The following is a 17819-nucleotide window of genomic DNA, read 5'->3' on the forward strand; positions in this document are numbered from 1 at the left end:
TGCTTTGAGATACTTGGCAGGGAGACTTCATTTAGATTTGAGGGTTAGGAGTGTGGGCCTGGGAAGATCTCCCTACCAAAGTGACATTTACACCAAACTAAGGGGGAGGCACAGGGGCATGATGGCACACAGCAGCGTTCTAGGTAGAAGGAAGGGCATGTGCAAGAACATAAAGCAGGACAAATCACAGCTCATGTAAAGAACCGAAGCAGTCTAAAATGGCTGGAATGTAGTGGACTAGGAAGGAGAGTGTTTCAAAATGAAACAAAAGACAGGTGAATAAGGGAGAACTTAGATCATAAAGGGCATTATAAACCTTGTTAAGATTTTGTGCTTTATCTTAAGAGAAATGGAGAACTTCCAAAAAGTTTTAAGAATATAGGGCCAAATATATATTTTTAAAAGATCACTGGTGGCAGACTGAAGAAAGGAATGAAAGGAAGAAATGTGAATGCTGGAATGCCAGGCAAGAGGTAACTGAAGTAGCACGAGGCAGAAGATGATTGATGGTTTCAATGAGGGTGGCAGAAATGGAACAAAGAGAAGCAAATGGATTCAAGATATATTTTGGGAGCAGAAAAGATAGGAATTGGTGATAAATTGAATACTAGAGATTAAACAAGGATAATTCCTAGGTCTGGGCTTACATGTTTCCCTCACTGAAGTATAAGCTTCGGTATGAGGGTAGGGGCTTTCATCTCATCAACAATGAATGGCACATGGTTAACATAAATAAGTGTTTACTGAATAAAATAATCAATGTACAAAAGAATGTAACACCTGCTTAGGGTTGACAATGCAGGAAATTTTGGACGAATTCAAGCGATCAGATTCATCCCTCCATACAACAGATATGTCATAGGAAAAAAATATCCATGCTAATTTGCAGCAGTGACACTAAGTGAGCTAAATTTAACAAGTTAAATTAATAAACAGAACAATGAATTTTTAAAATATGAGTAGATAAATAGGGCAAACTTTTTTTTTTTACTTCATTATTATTTCAAAATATAAAGCATTAAAGATCTAGATATGTCAGAGGATGATTGGTCTTCAGGTCAACTTTACTATGATATAGACAGTGCTGTGAATAAATATCATTGGAACTTGCATGATTACTCCACATATAATGACATACTACTGCTACTTAATGCAGTAACAAGAAGTAATCCTCAGAAAAAAAGCATTTTCCTAAAACCAATTTAGATGTTTCCTTCTTCCCTCCAGAGTTTTTATATCATACTTCCATAATTAGGAAAATTACTTAAAAGATTAAAGGAAAATAATGACATCAAAAGAATGACACTGAATTGCAAACTAATATTTTAAAATGGTAATAGGTCACTTCTATGAGGAAACTCATTGGTTTTTTTTTTTTTTAATTCTTTTTTAAGTAGTGGGCTCCCTCTGCTGGCTTGTGACAACCAGGCTAGTAGAAACAAAATCCCTAATCCAGCTTTTGAATGAGTAAAAGCTGGTTACTACACATCTAGAGACAAATATATATTGATAAAGAAACTGGAACTATCAGAAAGGGCCAGCATGTTAAAGCTACTTTTATCACTCCCATTCTACCTTAAGATAGGAACGGAGAGATAGCCACATTTTTATATTCTGTACTTTCTTCAACCGGAAATGAGGAACCTCAGATTTTCGAGCCCTCCTTGCAGATGTTAAATGTCCAAAGAGTTTTGCAAAAAGTAATCGCTAAAAAAGATTAAGATGAGGATTAATTTTCAAGTAGATTACCACATAAAAACAAAAATCAACAAAATATGAATTGTTAAGATTTTATTTGGTTAGGTACTATAAGAGCAAAATAAAAAATAATTAGGTAAAAATGATATAATGAAATAATAAAGTACTTCAGGAATACTTTTAATATTATGAAAACGATAAAATATTCTTATTCAGAAGTCTACATTATACTCACCTGTTTATAAGTTCTTTCTGCTACACAGAGCAAAAAAAAGAAAATCCACACAAGAGACACGCGAACCACAAAACTTATTATAACCATAGAAAGAACTATGACATCTTCATTAGAACCAAATGCAATCACATAAAGTTCTGAAGCAGAATGTGCTGTGAGTTGTTCCAAGTCTGTAGCTTGAGAGAGTCGGAAAACAAATGGAGTTAAACCCAGTATGAGAGAGATTGCATTTCCAAAAATCTGGTATCCTATTCCTGGTATATGGCTGTTCACCTTAAGGGAGCCAAGGGAAGAGAGAGAAAAGAAAAATAAAATTATACTATAAATGTTATCTACAATAGAATTATTTATAGCAATATGAAATCATTTGTTAAAATATACTCATTCTGAGTAATTTGAATCCCATTCAAGTTTGAGAGCCTACTACACATAAAATGTCATTAATTCTTCAGATCTTAAAAACAATTCATTATCAGATCTCTAATTCACTAAGTAGATGGCAAAAGGACTGTCATCCAGATCTTGAAAAAAATTTATGTATATCATTATTTCCAGTTAGAAATATTCACAAATACTGCAATATTAAAGAGAATGAGATCTCATATCCACTGAAATTCAGTTCATTAAAGAAAAAACTCAGCATTACACTTATTTCATACATTTGTACCTTGGGGTTTTCTTTTTGTTTTCTTTTTTCTTTTTTTTTTTTTTGAGACAGGGTCTCACTCTATTGCCCAGGCTGGAGTGCAGTGGCGCGATCATGGGCTCAAGTGATCCCTCCCAACTCAGCATAGTCCTAGTAGCTGGGACTACAGGTATACACCACTGCCCCCAGCTAATTTTTTGGGTTTTGTAGAGATGTAGAGACAGGGTTTCACTATGTTGCTCAGGCTGGTCTTTAACTCCTGGGCTCAAGCGATCATCCCTCCTCTAGCTCCCAAAGTGTTGAGATTACAGGCATAAGCCAACATGCCCAGCCACTTATGTTTCTCTTTGAATAGTCCAATATATAAATAAGTGTCTCCTTAAACTCTAAAAGCATTTTAGAAGAGAAATGATAGAAGGAAGAATAAATTAAACAGAAAGGGAAAAAGGTGAGGGAATTATTTTTAAAAAGGAAATTAGATAATGGAACAATATAAAAGCTTCCAATATGCTAGACTGGCAGAACTAAAAGAGATCTAAACTATATGTAGCCAACTTTTTATATTATACATTAGATAAATGAGACTATTGTAAGTTAAGTGATCTGCCAATTCACGGGTAATTAAGTTACAGAGCACAAACTAGATCCAAGATTCCAGAGACTTCCCGGTCAACTGCTTTTGATTACTCACACTGAGATACATAATAGGGAGTATTATCAATTTCTAGACCCAGTTATTTTAATTCCTGTCTTACATAAAGTGTGGAGAAGAGTTCGAGCATAATAATGCACCAAATAAATTTAGAAATTGCAAGTTAAATACAAGTCCAGAGAAATCAACACATTTTATTTTTATTTATTTTTTTTTTTTTTGAGACGGAGTCTCGCTCTGTCACCCAGGCTGGAGTGCAGTGGTGTGATCTTGGCTCACTGCAAGCTCTGCCTCCCGGGTTCACGCCATTCTCCTGCCTCAGCCTCCCAAGTAGCTGGGACTACAGGCACCCGCCACCATGCCCGGCTAATTTTTTTGTATTTTTAGTAGAGACGGGGTTTCACCATGTTAGCCAGGATGGTCTCGATCTCCTGACCTCGTGATCCGCCCACCTCGGCCTCCCAAAGTGCTGGGATTACAGGCGTGAGCCACCGCGCCCAGCCAATCAACACATTTTAAAAATCAGTAATTACCTGAAAAAAGAAATAATAGAAAATAAAATTTCAATCCACAGTATTTGAATTAGACTTCTTTGAACTACTCAAGACTTTTACCACCATCTGCATTACTTCTATATATTTAAGTAGGCAAGCAAGTATGAATGCAAATTTACTAGTTTGACTTTTTCATGTTTTAAGTCCTATTAAACAAATGAACCGGTAAGAATGATACAGAAAAATAAGTCTTTTTAATTATTTTTTTATTTTTAAAGCTTTTTTAACAACAATCTCTAGTCCAAAGAAAAGTCTTTATTAACACCTGTATATATCTACAAGCTCCTGAATTTCAAAAGAAAGAATAACATAAAAGAAAAAAGTTAAAGACCGTATCATCTATTCTTGGTCAGATAAGTGAAAACACTAGAAGATGAGAGTGGTCTGGTGACAAATCACTGTTTAAATTACAGACAGAAACAAATACACACATATAATTTTTTTTTCAGGGTGAAGAAATGAGGTCAGAAGGTTACTAATATAACATTCCAGTAATTATCTTATATATAGGTAATCACTAAGTCTTACCCTTGAACTACAAGAATAAAATTTAAAAACTCACTCTGTTCATTATCATTCCACTGATTTCAAGTACAGACATGTCTGCTTTCTTACAATCATTACCTTCCCATACTATAGCACTTATTTTTTCTAATCCTGGGTGGGAACTATGGAGCCAGGGCAAATGACTCTATAAAAAAAAAAAAATTAGTAAATATATTGATCACATTTAATAAATAAAATGTGTGTAGATACAGTTGTATATATATCTCTATATACACATACAATTTTAATGACACTAAAAATGAAAATTGGTGAATACATTTATCATGTTTTATAAATGGAATATATAGATCTGTACACAGCTAATATATTTATACGCACAACTCTAAGACACTAAAATTCTATCTTAAAATTAGTTAGCATATACACTGAACAGATATCATAAGAAGTTACATGGTTATGAAACTGTACAAGTTGAGAACTTTCTGTAACAAGTATTAGTCAACCTATGTTCAAAAATATACTAAAACATGTCAGCAAAAGTACTTAGTTGTCAATCAGTCTACACAGCTGCAATATACTAATACTAAAAGACAAATGGATATCAACTTGTTCATAGTAATCATTGTCCAACTTATGATCATTCATTAAAAAAGAATATGGGCCGGGCGCGGTGGCTCACGCTTGTAATCCCAGCACTTTGGGAGGCCGAGGAGGGCGGATCACGAGGTCAGGAGATCGAGACCACAGTGAAACCCCGTCTCTACTAAAAATACAAAAAATTAGCCGGGCGTGGTGGCGGGCGCCTGTAGTCCCAGCTACTCGGAGAGGCTGAGGCAGGAGAATGGCGTGAACCCGGGAGGCGGAGCTTGCAGTGAGCCGAGACTGCGCCACTGCACTCCAGCCTGGGCGACAGAGCGAGACTCCGTCTCAAAAAAAAAAAAAAAAAAAAAAAAAAAAAAAGAATATGACAGCCGAGATTTGAATCTCTTTGAAAGACTATATAGTGCTACAGTCTTATCCCAAAAAAGACTCTTCCTTACAGACTTAACATTTAATATCTGATTTAGTTACTTTTCTGATATTTTAATCCAGCATTTCTCCAAAGGACCCATTTAACTTTTTTTTTTTTTCCAGATAGAGCAAATATTATAAAACTGAAGAACTCAGCCTCCTGAGTAGCTCGGACTACAGGCGTGTGCCACCACACCTGGCTAATTCTTTTATTTTTAGTAGAGATGGGGTTTCACCATGTTGGCCAGGCTGGTCTCTAACTCCTGACCTCAGGTGATCCACCAGCCTCTACCTCCCAAAGTGCTGGGATTACAGGTGTGAACCACTGAGCCCAGCCCCCAAAACACAACAGTTGAGTTAATGATGGCAACAAAATGAATGAAACACTAAACCTTTATATAACCAGACTTCAAGAGGAGAAGTAACACTAAAAGATTAAACCTAGATAGAGATCAGTTTGCTTGTTTATATTGCAGTATTTCTAGCATATTTTTAAGGACTCATATACTTCCCACATTTTGTTTTTTGAGACAGAGTCTTGCTCTGTTACTCAGGCTGGAGTGCAATGGTGTGATCTCAGCTCACTGCAACCTCCGCCTCCCAGGTTCAAGTGATTCTCCTGCCTCAGCCTCCCAAGTAGCTGGGACTATAGGCGCCCACCACCATGCCAGGCTAATTTTTTAATTTTTGTAGAGATGGGGTTTCACCATGTTGACCAGGTTGGTCTTGAACTCCTGACCTTGTGATCTGCCCACCTAAGCCTCCCAAAGTGCTGGGATTACAGGCGTGAGCCACGGTGTCTGGCCACTTCCCACATTTTCTAAAAACGATAGTTTTGGCATTCGTAGCAACCTCAAATTTTATAAAATATTTCATTAAATATAACTTCTAACAATGAACAGAAGAATCTACTCTAGGTACATTTATTCTTTAGAGGACAAAAATGTGATTTAAAATATGGTAAAAAAAAATGTTTCTTAAACTTTTAACACTTTCCTCTAGGGGGAGTAAAGTTGCATTGATTAATTTCAACTAAAGTTGAATAATAATAATTCAATAATGTAAAAAAACAGAGGTGAAAAATTTTTATCTTTTCCAGTGATAAAGGATTTTAATATACTTTAACTTTCATGGTATACATTTCACTACTTGAGGTCCTGAAGAGTGCTAAGATACTAGTTATTAACTACCAACTTAATTTCTCAAATGTTATTTCCTCATTTATCTCCAAACAAAATATTCTGTTTTGGGAAATAAATAATCTGTACCAAAATATGTATCAAACTTTCACTAGAAATTTTATAATGGTTAAGCGTAACAAAACCAAAAAGCCAGAAACAGGAAGTGCAAGAAGCTAAAAGGGATGAAGTTTAAACTTGAGAGCCAACAGATTTCAACCACTGATTTATAGACATTTTTAAACTCTCAGTCTGGAATAGTGAATTAAGGTCTTCCTAATTACATGAAGAAAGGAATATTAATACCAAGAAAGCCCATCTAGAGACAGAAATAGGAAATCAGGACATTCTCATCGTCCTCCCAAAGCACTCCTTTTACATCTAGCTTAGCTACCTTGCCAATTACTCTACCCAGCATCTGATATTATATTATTTCTAGAAAGCCAAAAGGCAAAAGAGAAGACAGCAATTAGAAACTGGTGAATTTTAAGAGTTAATTACGCCAGGCGCGGTGGCCCACGCCTGTAATCCCAGCACTTTGGGAGGCCGAGGTGGGCAGATCACGAGGTCAGGAGATCGCAGCCATCCTGGCTAACACGGTGAAACCCCGTCTCCACTAAAAATACAAAAAGAAATTAGCCAGGCGTGGTGGCGGGAGCCTGTAGTCCCAGGTACTGGGGAGGCTGAGGCAAGAGAATGGCGTGAATCCGGGAGACAGAGCTTGCAGTGAGCCGAGATCGCGCCACTGCACTCCAGCCTGGGCGACAGAGTGAGACTCCGTCTCAAAAAAATAAATAAATAAATAAATAAAAAACACTGCTATATTTCTCTCTCCCTCTCTCTGTGTGTGTGTGTGTGTGTGAAATGTACATTGAAAAACAGTCTTGTTGAATCATGTCTGCAGTGTGGAGAATAGCATCACATGAAATATTTTTTTAAAATGTTCAGGGAAAACATCAGAGCAAATAATTTCATTTTATAATTTTATCACATAAGTGACTCTAAATACGTTTTCTTTTTTCTTTTTTTTTTTTTTTTTTTTTGAGGCTGTTGGGCTCTACTGCCCAGGCTGGAGTGCAGTTCTTGGCTAACTGAAATCTTCACCTCCCGGGTTCAAGCAATGCTCATGCCTCAGCCTCCTGAGCAGCTGGGATTACAGGTGCCCACCACCATGCCCAACTAATTTTTGTATTTTTAATAGAGATGGAGTTTCACCATGTTGCCAGGCTGGACTCGAACTCCTGACCTCAAGTAATCCACCCGCCTTGGCCTCCCAAGCTGGGATTACAGGCGTGAGCCACCGTGCCCGGCCGCTATATATGTTTTCAAACTAAAATTTAGAACTTAAAAAGTTTTTTTTTCCTTTGGAGACAGCATCACAGATCCAAAAATTTAGAACTTCTAAGATGATTATACTTTATCCTCATTTAAAATCTCAACTGCTTTGCTCCTTGTTCATTCAAAACTACCTGAACACCTTAATGCTTAAATGGTGGCATGTTTTATTTCAAATAAATTCACCATGACAACCACATACTCGTGTTTCCAACTGTGGGAATGCAGCCATTTAAAGCTTTACACTTACTAAAAACTGAATTTCAGCTGAATATAGCTTTATATTTTAGTATATATTCAGCTATAGAGGAGGACTAGAGGAGAAAAATTTTCTCCTGTGGAAATGTTTCAATTACTATTTACAAACAAAATAAAACAATGAAACAAAGATACACATTTGGGAATATTCTGATTAGAACATACTAATTCAAATGCTCAGTGTTTTTTCATGAGAAGGGATTTTTTCCATCTGTATAGTAGGCAGAAAAAGGTCTTCCAAACCTAACAGACTGGTTAAATAAGAAAAAAACTAGTAGCTTTTTAGTAAAAGGGAGCTAATTTCCATTACTTAGCTACTAGTAAAACTAAAAGCATGAGTTTATTTTTTGAAACCTGAGAATTAAAAATCTGTGTAAGATCAAGTCTTTAATCTAAAAGCAAAACCAATATAAGCCTAGGATACCATAGTTAGATATACAGAGTAGAGCATTAACAAATTTTATCTTACCAAAAAGGTAGCTGACTGATGTGACAGACTTAGGGGCAATTTACTCTGCTCAGACATTATAAAACAATTTTTTAAATCATTTAAGAAAGGCCTAATTGGCATGTTTTGAAAAAATTTAATTTTGTTTCAGGCATTCAATATTTATTAAATACCTACTGTGTACCTCACGCTGTGTGATACAACACTGAGCAAAAAAAAAAAAAAACACATGGTCCCTGCTTCTATGCTGCTTATAGTTATCTCTGGGAAAATAGCTCACAGGCATTTCCCTCAATCTTAACTCCAGTTGTTAGTCTCAGTGACTTAAATGAATATGCAGATGACTCACTCAACACCCTATGCTTTCATGGATTGTTCAGTTTTTTCATTTCTTCAATCCCAAGGACGCTAAACTACTCCCACAGCCACACCCTAGACCTTGTCACCATACGGAACTGCTCTACTTCTGAAAGGAAGCTACTACAACTTCCCATCTTACCTGGTCTCTCAAAACTTCAATTCTGAAACACTTGTTCCCTCGAACACACCTATCCTTAAATTTATCAGTCCCTTCCTGATTTCATTTCCTTCTCAATCTAACAATTTAATGACTAGACTGCCACCAGACCCACCATTTCAATCATCCCCTCTCCTGTCCCTTGAAGAGCAACTATTTATTTATCTATTTTATTATTATTATTATTTTGATATGGAGTCTCGCTCTGTTGCCCAGGCTGGAGTGCAGTGGTGCAGTCTCAGCTCACTGCAAGCTCTGCCTCCGGATTCACGCCATTCTCCTGCCTCAGCCTCCCGAGTAGCTGGGACTACAGGTGGCCGCCACCATGCCCGGCTAATTTTTTGTATTTTTAGTAGAGATGGGGTTTCACCATGTTAGCCAGGATGATCTCGATCTCCTAACCTTGTGATCCACCCGCCTCGGCCTCCCAAAGTGCTGGGATTACAGGCGTGGCAACTATTTATTGAGCACTTACTCTGTGTGACTTTGGGCACATTACTCAACTCTGAGCAATATAAAATGAAAATAAACTACATTACCACAGGTTGTAAAGGTTAAATACATGAGATAATGCAACTAGATTACTTTGCACAGTGTGTGGCATAAGTAAATGCTTATTAAATGTCAGATATAGTAACAACTACATTCCAGAAAACATCACATAGCTGTGTAGAATAGGCAATTACAAATTCATGGTTTCAGATTCCAGCTGGACCCTCAACAATGTGGCAAGGCAGTATGATTGTTTTGATGTGTTCATTGGCTTGAACACACACACACACACACACACACACACACACACACACACACACTCTCTCTCTCTCTCTCTCTCTTCCTCTTTCTCTCTCTCCCTTTCTCTGTCCCCTTTCTCCATTCTCCATTCTCCACAAATGGTAACTTAAAGCCTTCACCACCATCCAAAAGCCTCCTCTTGTATCATCTCCCTTACCGCCAGTAGATCCCTTGGACTCTTGCACTTCACAGAAAAGAGATCATCAGGCAATAACTCTCTTATCATCTTGCTTGCTGCATGCACTCATCCTTATCCTCCTATCTAAGCTGAGGATGTTTTCCTCTTCCTGTCAAATGCTAAGCTTCCTGATTATGATTCCCCTCCAGAATCCTAAGAAACGTCATTCCACCAGTCAACATTTTCTCCCGTATCTCTTTGATTCTTCCCTACTGGTTTTCCCCTGTATATATCAATGTTTTCAAATATCTCATATATTAGGGAGTAAACACCAAAACACTCCAGCTCAATTTCCCTATCTAATTACTTTGTTTTTTCTAAACATTCATAGCCATCCTTTTTATTTTTTATTTTATTTTTGAGACACAGTCTTGCTCTGTTGCTCAGGCTGGAGTGCAATGGCACCATCTCAGCTCACTGCTAAGCCCTGCCTCCCAGGTTCAAGTGATTTTTATGCCTCAGCCTCCAGAGTAGCTGGGATTACAGGCGCCTGTCACCACACCTGGCTAATTTTTGTATTTTTAGTAGAGACAGGGTTATTTAAAGTAAAGGCAGCTTGCCTTTTTCATTCAAAATTATATTCAAAAACTTATTCATGTTGATATATGCAGCCGAGTTCATTCAATTTCACTGCTGTATATTGTTTTATCATAACATTATTTATTAATTCCACTATTATTGGCTATTATATTTTCAACTTTCACTATCATGTACAATGCAATGATAGTGTCTATCTTCCAAAGTTTCATTCTAAAGTGGAATGAAAGGGTCCTAGAATATATAGAACTTCAATTTTACTATATAATGACAAACTGCTCTTCAAAGTAGCTGTACAAACAAACATCAGTATTAAAGAGTTCTCTCTTCACATTCTTGCCAACATTGAAATTTATCAGGTTTTAAATGTTGACAATTTGATCAATATTAAATAGTATCTAACTGTTCTAATTTACATTTCCCTAACTAATAGCAAGGCTGACCATCTTCACTTATATTTTATTAGCCATCAAGGGAGTTGCCTGTTCACATCCTTTTATTTTTCTATTGAGTCATTTGTCTTTTACTTATTCATCTGTAGGAGTTCTTTATGTCCTGTATGCAGTAACACTGTGATAGTTAATGTATTGGAAATATCTTCTCCCAGCCTGTGCCTCATCTTTTAACACGCCCAAAGTTTTAAATCTTAAGATATTTAAATTTATCTCTCCATTTTTGTTTGTGCTTTTTATATCTTGTTTTTAAAAATTCTTCTCTAACCTGAAACGAAGATTTTTCTCCTGTATTTTCTTCTAAATGCTTTAAAGTTTCGCTTTTCACCTTTAGAAACTATTTGGAATAAATTTTCAAGTGTATAATCATTTGACTCACAACCATAGTCCGTTCTTTTTCTACTGATTTGTAATGCCACTTATTGTCACATATTAGTGATCCATTATAAACAAATGTCTATTTCTGAGTTTTCTATTCTGTTCCATTGGTATATATGTTTATACTAAGAGTATTAAATTGAAAGTAAATTTTTATATCCAGTAGGGAAAGATCCCTGTTGTTCTTCAAAATTGTTTTTGCTATTCTTGATATTTTGCTCTTTAATATGGACTTTAAATCAGTCTAACTCCAACCAAAACCAGACAGAGGTAAAGAGATCAGAGCTCCCTCATTTCCACCATGTAAGGATACAAGGATAAGATAGCTGTTGTAAACCAGGAAGAGAACCTTTACCAAGAACCAATCACGCTGGCACCCTGATCTTGGACTTCTAGGCCTCAGAACTGTGAGAAATAAATGTTTGTTGCTTAAGCCACCCAGCCTCTGGTATTGCTATAGCAGAAGGTTCTTTGATGGCTATGCATCACCCTTTTATCAGATTGAAAGTTCTCTTTTTTTTCTCTAGTTTTCTGACTTTACTTGGTTTGACAGGATTAGATAAAGAGTTGGATAAGAGAGATAAGGTGAAGAAGAGTGAGAATTTTAAATGACCACCAAGTTTCTGGACTAGTGAGTAGATGAATGGAGATGTCATTCACCAAAATTTTGAATGGAATAAGAAAAACAGATTTATGAGGGAGGACTGGCTAAATTTGACGTATTGGTGGGACATTCAAATAAAGATATCCTATAAAATTGTGCTGTCCAATATAGTACCCTCCTCACATGTGGCTATTCAGCATTTGAAATGTGGCTAGTCCAGCTGGGCAGGGTGGCTTACACCTGTAATCCCAGCACTTTGGGAGGCTGAGGTGGGAAAATCACTTGAGGTCAGGAGTTCAAGACCAGCCTGGCCAACATGGTGAAAGCCTGTCTCTACTAATAATATAAAAATTAGCCGGGTGTGGTGGCGGGTGCCTGTAATCCCTGCTACTCAGGAGGCTGAGGCAGGAGAATCGCTGGAACCTGGGAGGCGAAGGCTGCAGTGAGTCGAGATCGTGCCATTGTACTCCAGCCTGGGCAACAAGAGTGAGAGACTCCATCTCAAAAAAAAAAAAAAAAGAAAGAAAGAAATGTGGCTAGTCCAAAATGAGATGTGCTCTATGTGTTTACACTGGATTTTGAAGATTTAGTAGTAAAAATGTAAAATATTTCATTAATTTTTTCATATTAGTTATATGTTAAAGTGATATTTTGAATGGGCTAAATAAAACATATTTGAATTTCCCCTTTAAAAAAAATTTAATGAGGCTACCAGAAAATTTAAAATTATATATCTGACTCTCATAATATTTCCATTGGATAGCATTACTATGGGCACTTGGAGATACAAATTTGATATTCATGAGATGTAGATTTGTGAATATAATCTTATAGGTGGAGTTTAGACCAAGGTGTACATGCATCTGGCCACAAAGTATGGTAAGTAAGAAAGTACTAATGCACCTAACACACGATTTGACTTACAAAACTCCAGTTACCAATAACTTTTCAGGAACATACATAACCACAATATAAGTGCTGAGGGAGATTCTATGTTTTGATGAAGCCAGACCACAGTTCACATAAAAAGAAAAAAAATTATAGAAATATAAGCTTGAATGTAAGCTTTTTCTTCACCTCTGTAAAATCTGAACATAAATTCAAAGGAGCTTGACTGATAGCTCCACATAAGCCAAAACCATAAACCAACCTGATGAAAAGGGTCGTCTCTATATTCTTTTTTCACACATGGATTAATCTGAGGACTTTCCACATCTGTCTCACTGGTACAAGATGAATGGCATTCTGCACAATGTAACAAGTCTTCCCATAACACATCTTCTGTTTCAGATTCTGGCCTTGCACTCTCAGAATCCTGTCTGGAACTTGAACAGCGAGAGCTGCAACTAGTACCCGATTTAGGGGCATCCTGAAATCAAGATATTCTTTGACATTAATACAATTTATGTACTCTTACCATTCAGAGGATACTATCAGAACCCACATATTGATACTTTTTGCTAAAACAACAAATACACCCTCAAAAGATAGTGAGACAGCAAAACATTACAAAATATATTAGTTTTTGTTCAGTAAAAAAATACCCTCACATCAAAATTTATTTGATTTCATATTTCAGCTCAGATATTACTTTGCATACAAGGGTTGTATCTATTTTCTCTTAAATTTTATATGAAGTTCACAACTCAGGTAGGCAGAGAGAGTAGTCTAAGTTCATACAGTCTGCACGGTGAACATTAACTGACTTTAATTGATGTTATTAATGGCGATACCACTGGCCTTCCATATCTATGCATTCCACATCTGCAGATAGAAAATACAATATTCCTGAGATGCAGAACCCACAGTTTTGGAGAAATGGAGGGTGAGGGCTGACTTTATGTGTCATCAGGTTCCACAAGGCTGACTGTGAGACTTGAGAATCCTTGGATTTTGGTATTTATAGAAGGGCTGGATATCTACCAATCCCACGTGGATACTCAGGAATTACTGTATTTTCTTATTCTAGACTCTTTTTTTTTAAGCAAGAGTAGATTTATCTACTGTTTTTGTTTCACAAATGGAAGTGAAATCAACATAAAATTGATATCTAAACCAAGAAGGTAATTGCCAACTCATGTTCTTGAGATAATCTGTGGTATAAAAGTAAAAAATTAAAACAAGTTAAATAATTTCTAATCAGTTTACTTTATTCTGGGAGTTTGCAATGTACAAAATAAAGATGAGTAAAATTTTGATTTAAATAAATTTAAAAACTTTTACTGAATAAATCATGGTCATAGCCATCCTTATGGCCACGTATCTTCAAATTTTTTTTTTTTTGGCTGTCCTCTGTGACTAGATTTGTCATGTACCTTTAAAATGCATTTATCCTTTTGCCTTTCCTGTGCTATCGCCGACTTCAGACTTTACCATTTATACCTTCATTGCTATAAGCACCTCCTAATTGATCTTTGCCTAAAAGGCCTTCCTCTTCTTTCCAGATTAACCTTCCTAAAGCACAGCTGTTCTTTGACTCCTCTAGTCAAAATCTTTCCTTGGCTTCTCACTGCTCTCCTGGAGAAAGTTCCAATTCCTTCACCTAGCATGCTCATCTTCGTATATGCTACTTTTTGACCTTGTCTTCCACTACATACCACAACCTTTTACTCCAGTGACAGCAGGCTACTTCCGAGCCCCTAAGCATGGCTTGTTCTTTGCTTTGATTATGTTCCACCCTAGGCCTTAATTATGCTCCTACCTCTTATCATTAATCCTGCACTCCTTTAAAAAGCTGTTAAAAATTAAATGAGCATGGGAACTTTGAATACAAACCTGGCACAAAGCAGGGGCTCAACAAATGCTACCTTAAAGCCACCTACCTAGAGTGATCACTTTGTCCCTGAAGTGAGTTATTATTATTTTTTGAGACGGAGGCTCACTCTGTCGCCCAGGCTGGAGTGCAGCGGCACGCGATCTTCACTCACAACTTCCACCTCCCAGGTTCAAGTGATTCTCCTGCCTCAGCCTCCCGAGTAGCTGGGGTTACAGACATATGCCACTGCAACTGGCTAATTTTTATATTTTTAGTAGAGATGGGGTTTCACCATGTTGGCCAGGCTGGTCTTGAACTCCTGACCTCAGGTGATCTACATACCTTGGCCCCCGAAAGTACCGTGATTACAGGTATGAGCCACCAAGCCCGGCCTGAAGTGTTATTATTTATATTCATTTGACAATAAATTTTGCACTGCTTTCCACAATCTCTCTCTCTCTCTCTCTCTCTCTGTGTGTGTGTGTGTGTGTGTGTGTGTGTGTATATGTTTTTTTTTTTTTTTTTTTGAGATGGCGTCTCACTCCGTCACCCAGGCTGGAGTACAGCAACACTATTTCAGCTCACAGCAACCTCCACCTCCTGGGTTCAAGCAATTCTCCTGCCTCAGCCTCCTGAGTAGCTAGGACTATAGGAGCCCACCACCACACCAGGCTAATTTTTATATTTTCAGTAGAGATGGGGTTTTACCATGTTGGCCAGATTGGTCTAGAACTCGTGACCTCAAGTGATCAGCCCACCTCAGCCTCCCAAAGTGCAGGGATTACAGGGGTGAGCCATGGCACTGGCCTCTTTTTTTTGAAGCAGGACTACATTCGTGTACCACCACGCCTGGCTAAATTTTGTACTTTGTTTTTTTTGTTTTTTTTTTGTTTTGAGAGATGGGGTTTCGCCATGTTGCACAGGCGGGTCTCTAACTTCTGAGCTCAAGGGATCCGCCCACCTCAGCCTCCCAAAGTGCTGGGATTACAGGTGTGAGCCACTGCATGTGCGGCCAACATTGTCTGTCTTAATTAAATATTCATGTGTTTAATATTCTCAAATAGATTGTAAATCTCAATATACTACAAGTCCACAAAAGACAGATTTTTTTTTTTTTTGGCCATCTCCTTACCACAGGTAACAAAATACCTTGAGTGAATGAGATACATTATTAATAATTAATCTACTGATATTAGAATGGGGACTGTGAATCTACAGTGTGTTAATAGAGTGTTTGTGGGAGGAGTAAAAAGAAAAACTTTTAAAAGAGAAGAAAATGATTAATAAGTAAAAACAAATATAGAAAGAAAAAGAGGACAAAAATCACTCTGCTTTGTTTTATAAACAGCACTCCAAAAATATTTCAGTTTCTCTCATGTCACCAGTTTTCATTAGCAAGGCACAGAACGCATTAAGCTTTTAATAATTGCTAATTTAAAATTTGTGATAAAGATAGTTTATTATATATAACGTCCGATGCAGACTTGCTAATCAGGATTAAAGGCCTGATGACTTTAACGGAAACTAATTAATGATTTCAGGATTAAGAAAATATCTATAATTCTTTAGAAGTGTTTTTTGCCAAATGCAGATTAGTAAGTGGGTTTTTGTTTTTGTTTTTTTTTGAGATGGAGTCTCACTCTGTCGCCAGGCTGGAGTGCAGTGGCATGATCTCGGCTCACTGCAACCTCTGCTTCCTGGGTTCAAGTGATTCTCCTGCCACAGCCTCCCAAGTGTCTGGGACTACACGCACGTGCCACAACAGCCAGCTGATTTTTGTATTTTACGTAGACATAGGGTTTCACCATGTTGGCCAGGATGTTCTTGATCTCTTGACCTCGTGATCCGCCCGCCCCAGCCTCCCAAAGTGCTGGGATTACAGGCTTTAGCACCGCACCTGGCCAAGTGTGTCATTTTATACATTTAAAACTCTGACTGCGAGTGGTGGCTCACGCCTATAATCCCAACACTTTGGGAGGTCCAGGTGGGTGGATCAAGACCAGCCTAGCCAACAGGGCGAAACCCCATCTCTAATAAAATACAAAAATTAGCTGAGGCAGGAGAATCACTTGAACCCGGGAGGCGGAGGTTGCAGTGAGCCGAGATGGCGCCACTGCACTCCAGCCTGGGCAAGGAGAGTGAAACTCTGTCTCAAAAAAAAAAAAAAAAACAAACCCTAAAAACTGTTGCCTATAATTGCCTACATTTCAAATAGAATTTTACCTACAATATTTGTGTGATTAATAGTGAATATCACTACAAATTGCCAAATAAAGTCTAAAAAAAGAAAAATTTAGAATTGAACAGTTCAAGTTAAAACACATTTGTTTTGGTTTGTACTGCTCATCATGTCAAATCTTTAGACGCCTAAAACTGAACATATAATCAGATTTAGAGAACACATAGTATTTATTTGAAGGGAATACGGACTTATAAATGTTTTTTTGGGGGGTGGAGGGAAAATTGTTTTAAAAAAACTCAGAAGTTAAATAATTTTCCCAAGGTCATTTAAATAATCTAACTCCAAGCCCATGGTTTCTTCATTACGCTTCTCATCAAATGTCACCTTTCTGAGATGAAAAGCTAACTTACAATTGGGAGTAAAAATTGAACAATATTTGTAAAGTTGAACAAAGCAGGACAGAGTAGGTAACAGAAGAAACACTTAAAGGAAGCTGTCAGTTCCCTAGGACGCCTCCTGCATCCCAGATAACCAAGTAATTCCTCCCAACAGAACACCGGAAGATGTCAACCAGATACAGTAGACAGTAGAAAAAGGCAAAAAAACGGGGATTAAATGAAAGTCTACACAATAAATGACAAGATTCCCATCTCATCCTCAGTTCCCTTGGTGCCAAACACCAGAGCAGCCTGTTTTATTATCTACTACCCCCATCCCACCAGAAGACTGGATGAGTCTTCCCTAAAAAATAGATGCCCCTAAAAAGTTTATCTATAGATATCGCCATCTGGGAGGCTTACAACAAACGGCTAGGTTCCTGACCCATTATCTTACAATAAAGCCCACCAATCCCATCCATGCACAAAATACTTCCCCAAAGAATTTTCTTTTTCATTTATCAT

General features: G+C 37.3%; 1 protein-coding gene across 5 annotated transcripts in view; it reads right to left on the bottom strand.

Moving 5' to 3' along the window:
* Nucleotides 1-17819, bottom strand: part of PHTF2 (putative homeodomain transcription factor 2) — a 155422-nt gene that overhangs the window by 14987 nt on the left and 122616 nt on the right. For 2 of the 5 annotated variants that reach the window (XM_032761237.2, XM_032761239.2), the window contains exons 10-13: nucleotides 13131-13349; nucleotides 4348-4476; nucleotides 1934-2206; nucleotides 1576-1707 (exon numbers count right to left, since the gene is read on the bottom strand). In XM_032761237.2, the coding sequence (XP_032617128.1) occupies nucleotides 1576-1707; nucleotides 1934-2206; nucleotides 4348-4476; nucleotides 13131-13349 (753 nt within the window). Of the gene's footprint in view, nucleotides 1-1575; nucleotides 1708-1918; nucleotides 2207-4347; nucleotides 4477-13130; nucleotides 13350-17819 lie in introns of those variants that run through there. The other 3 variants (XM_032761240.2, XM_032761241.2, XM_058425339.1) reach the window with 2 other exon arrangements.

The sequence above is a fragment of the Hylobates moloch genome, unplaced genomic scaffold (genome assembly GCF_009828535.3).
Source record: "Hylobates moloch isolate HMO894 unplaced genomic scaffold, HMol_V3 SCAFFOLD_1, whole genome shotgun sequence".
Taxonomy (NCBI): domain Eukaryota; kingdom Metazoa; phylum Chordata; class Mammalia; order Primates; family Hylobatidae; genus Hylobates; species Hylobates moloch.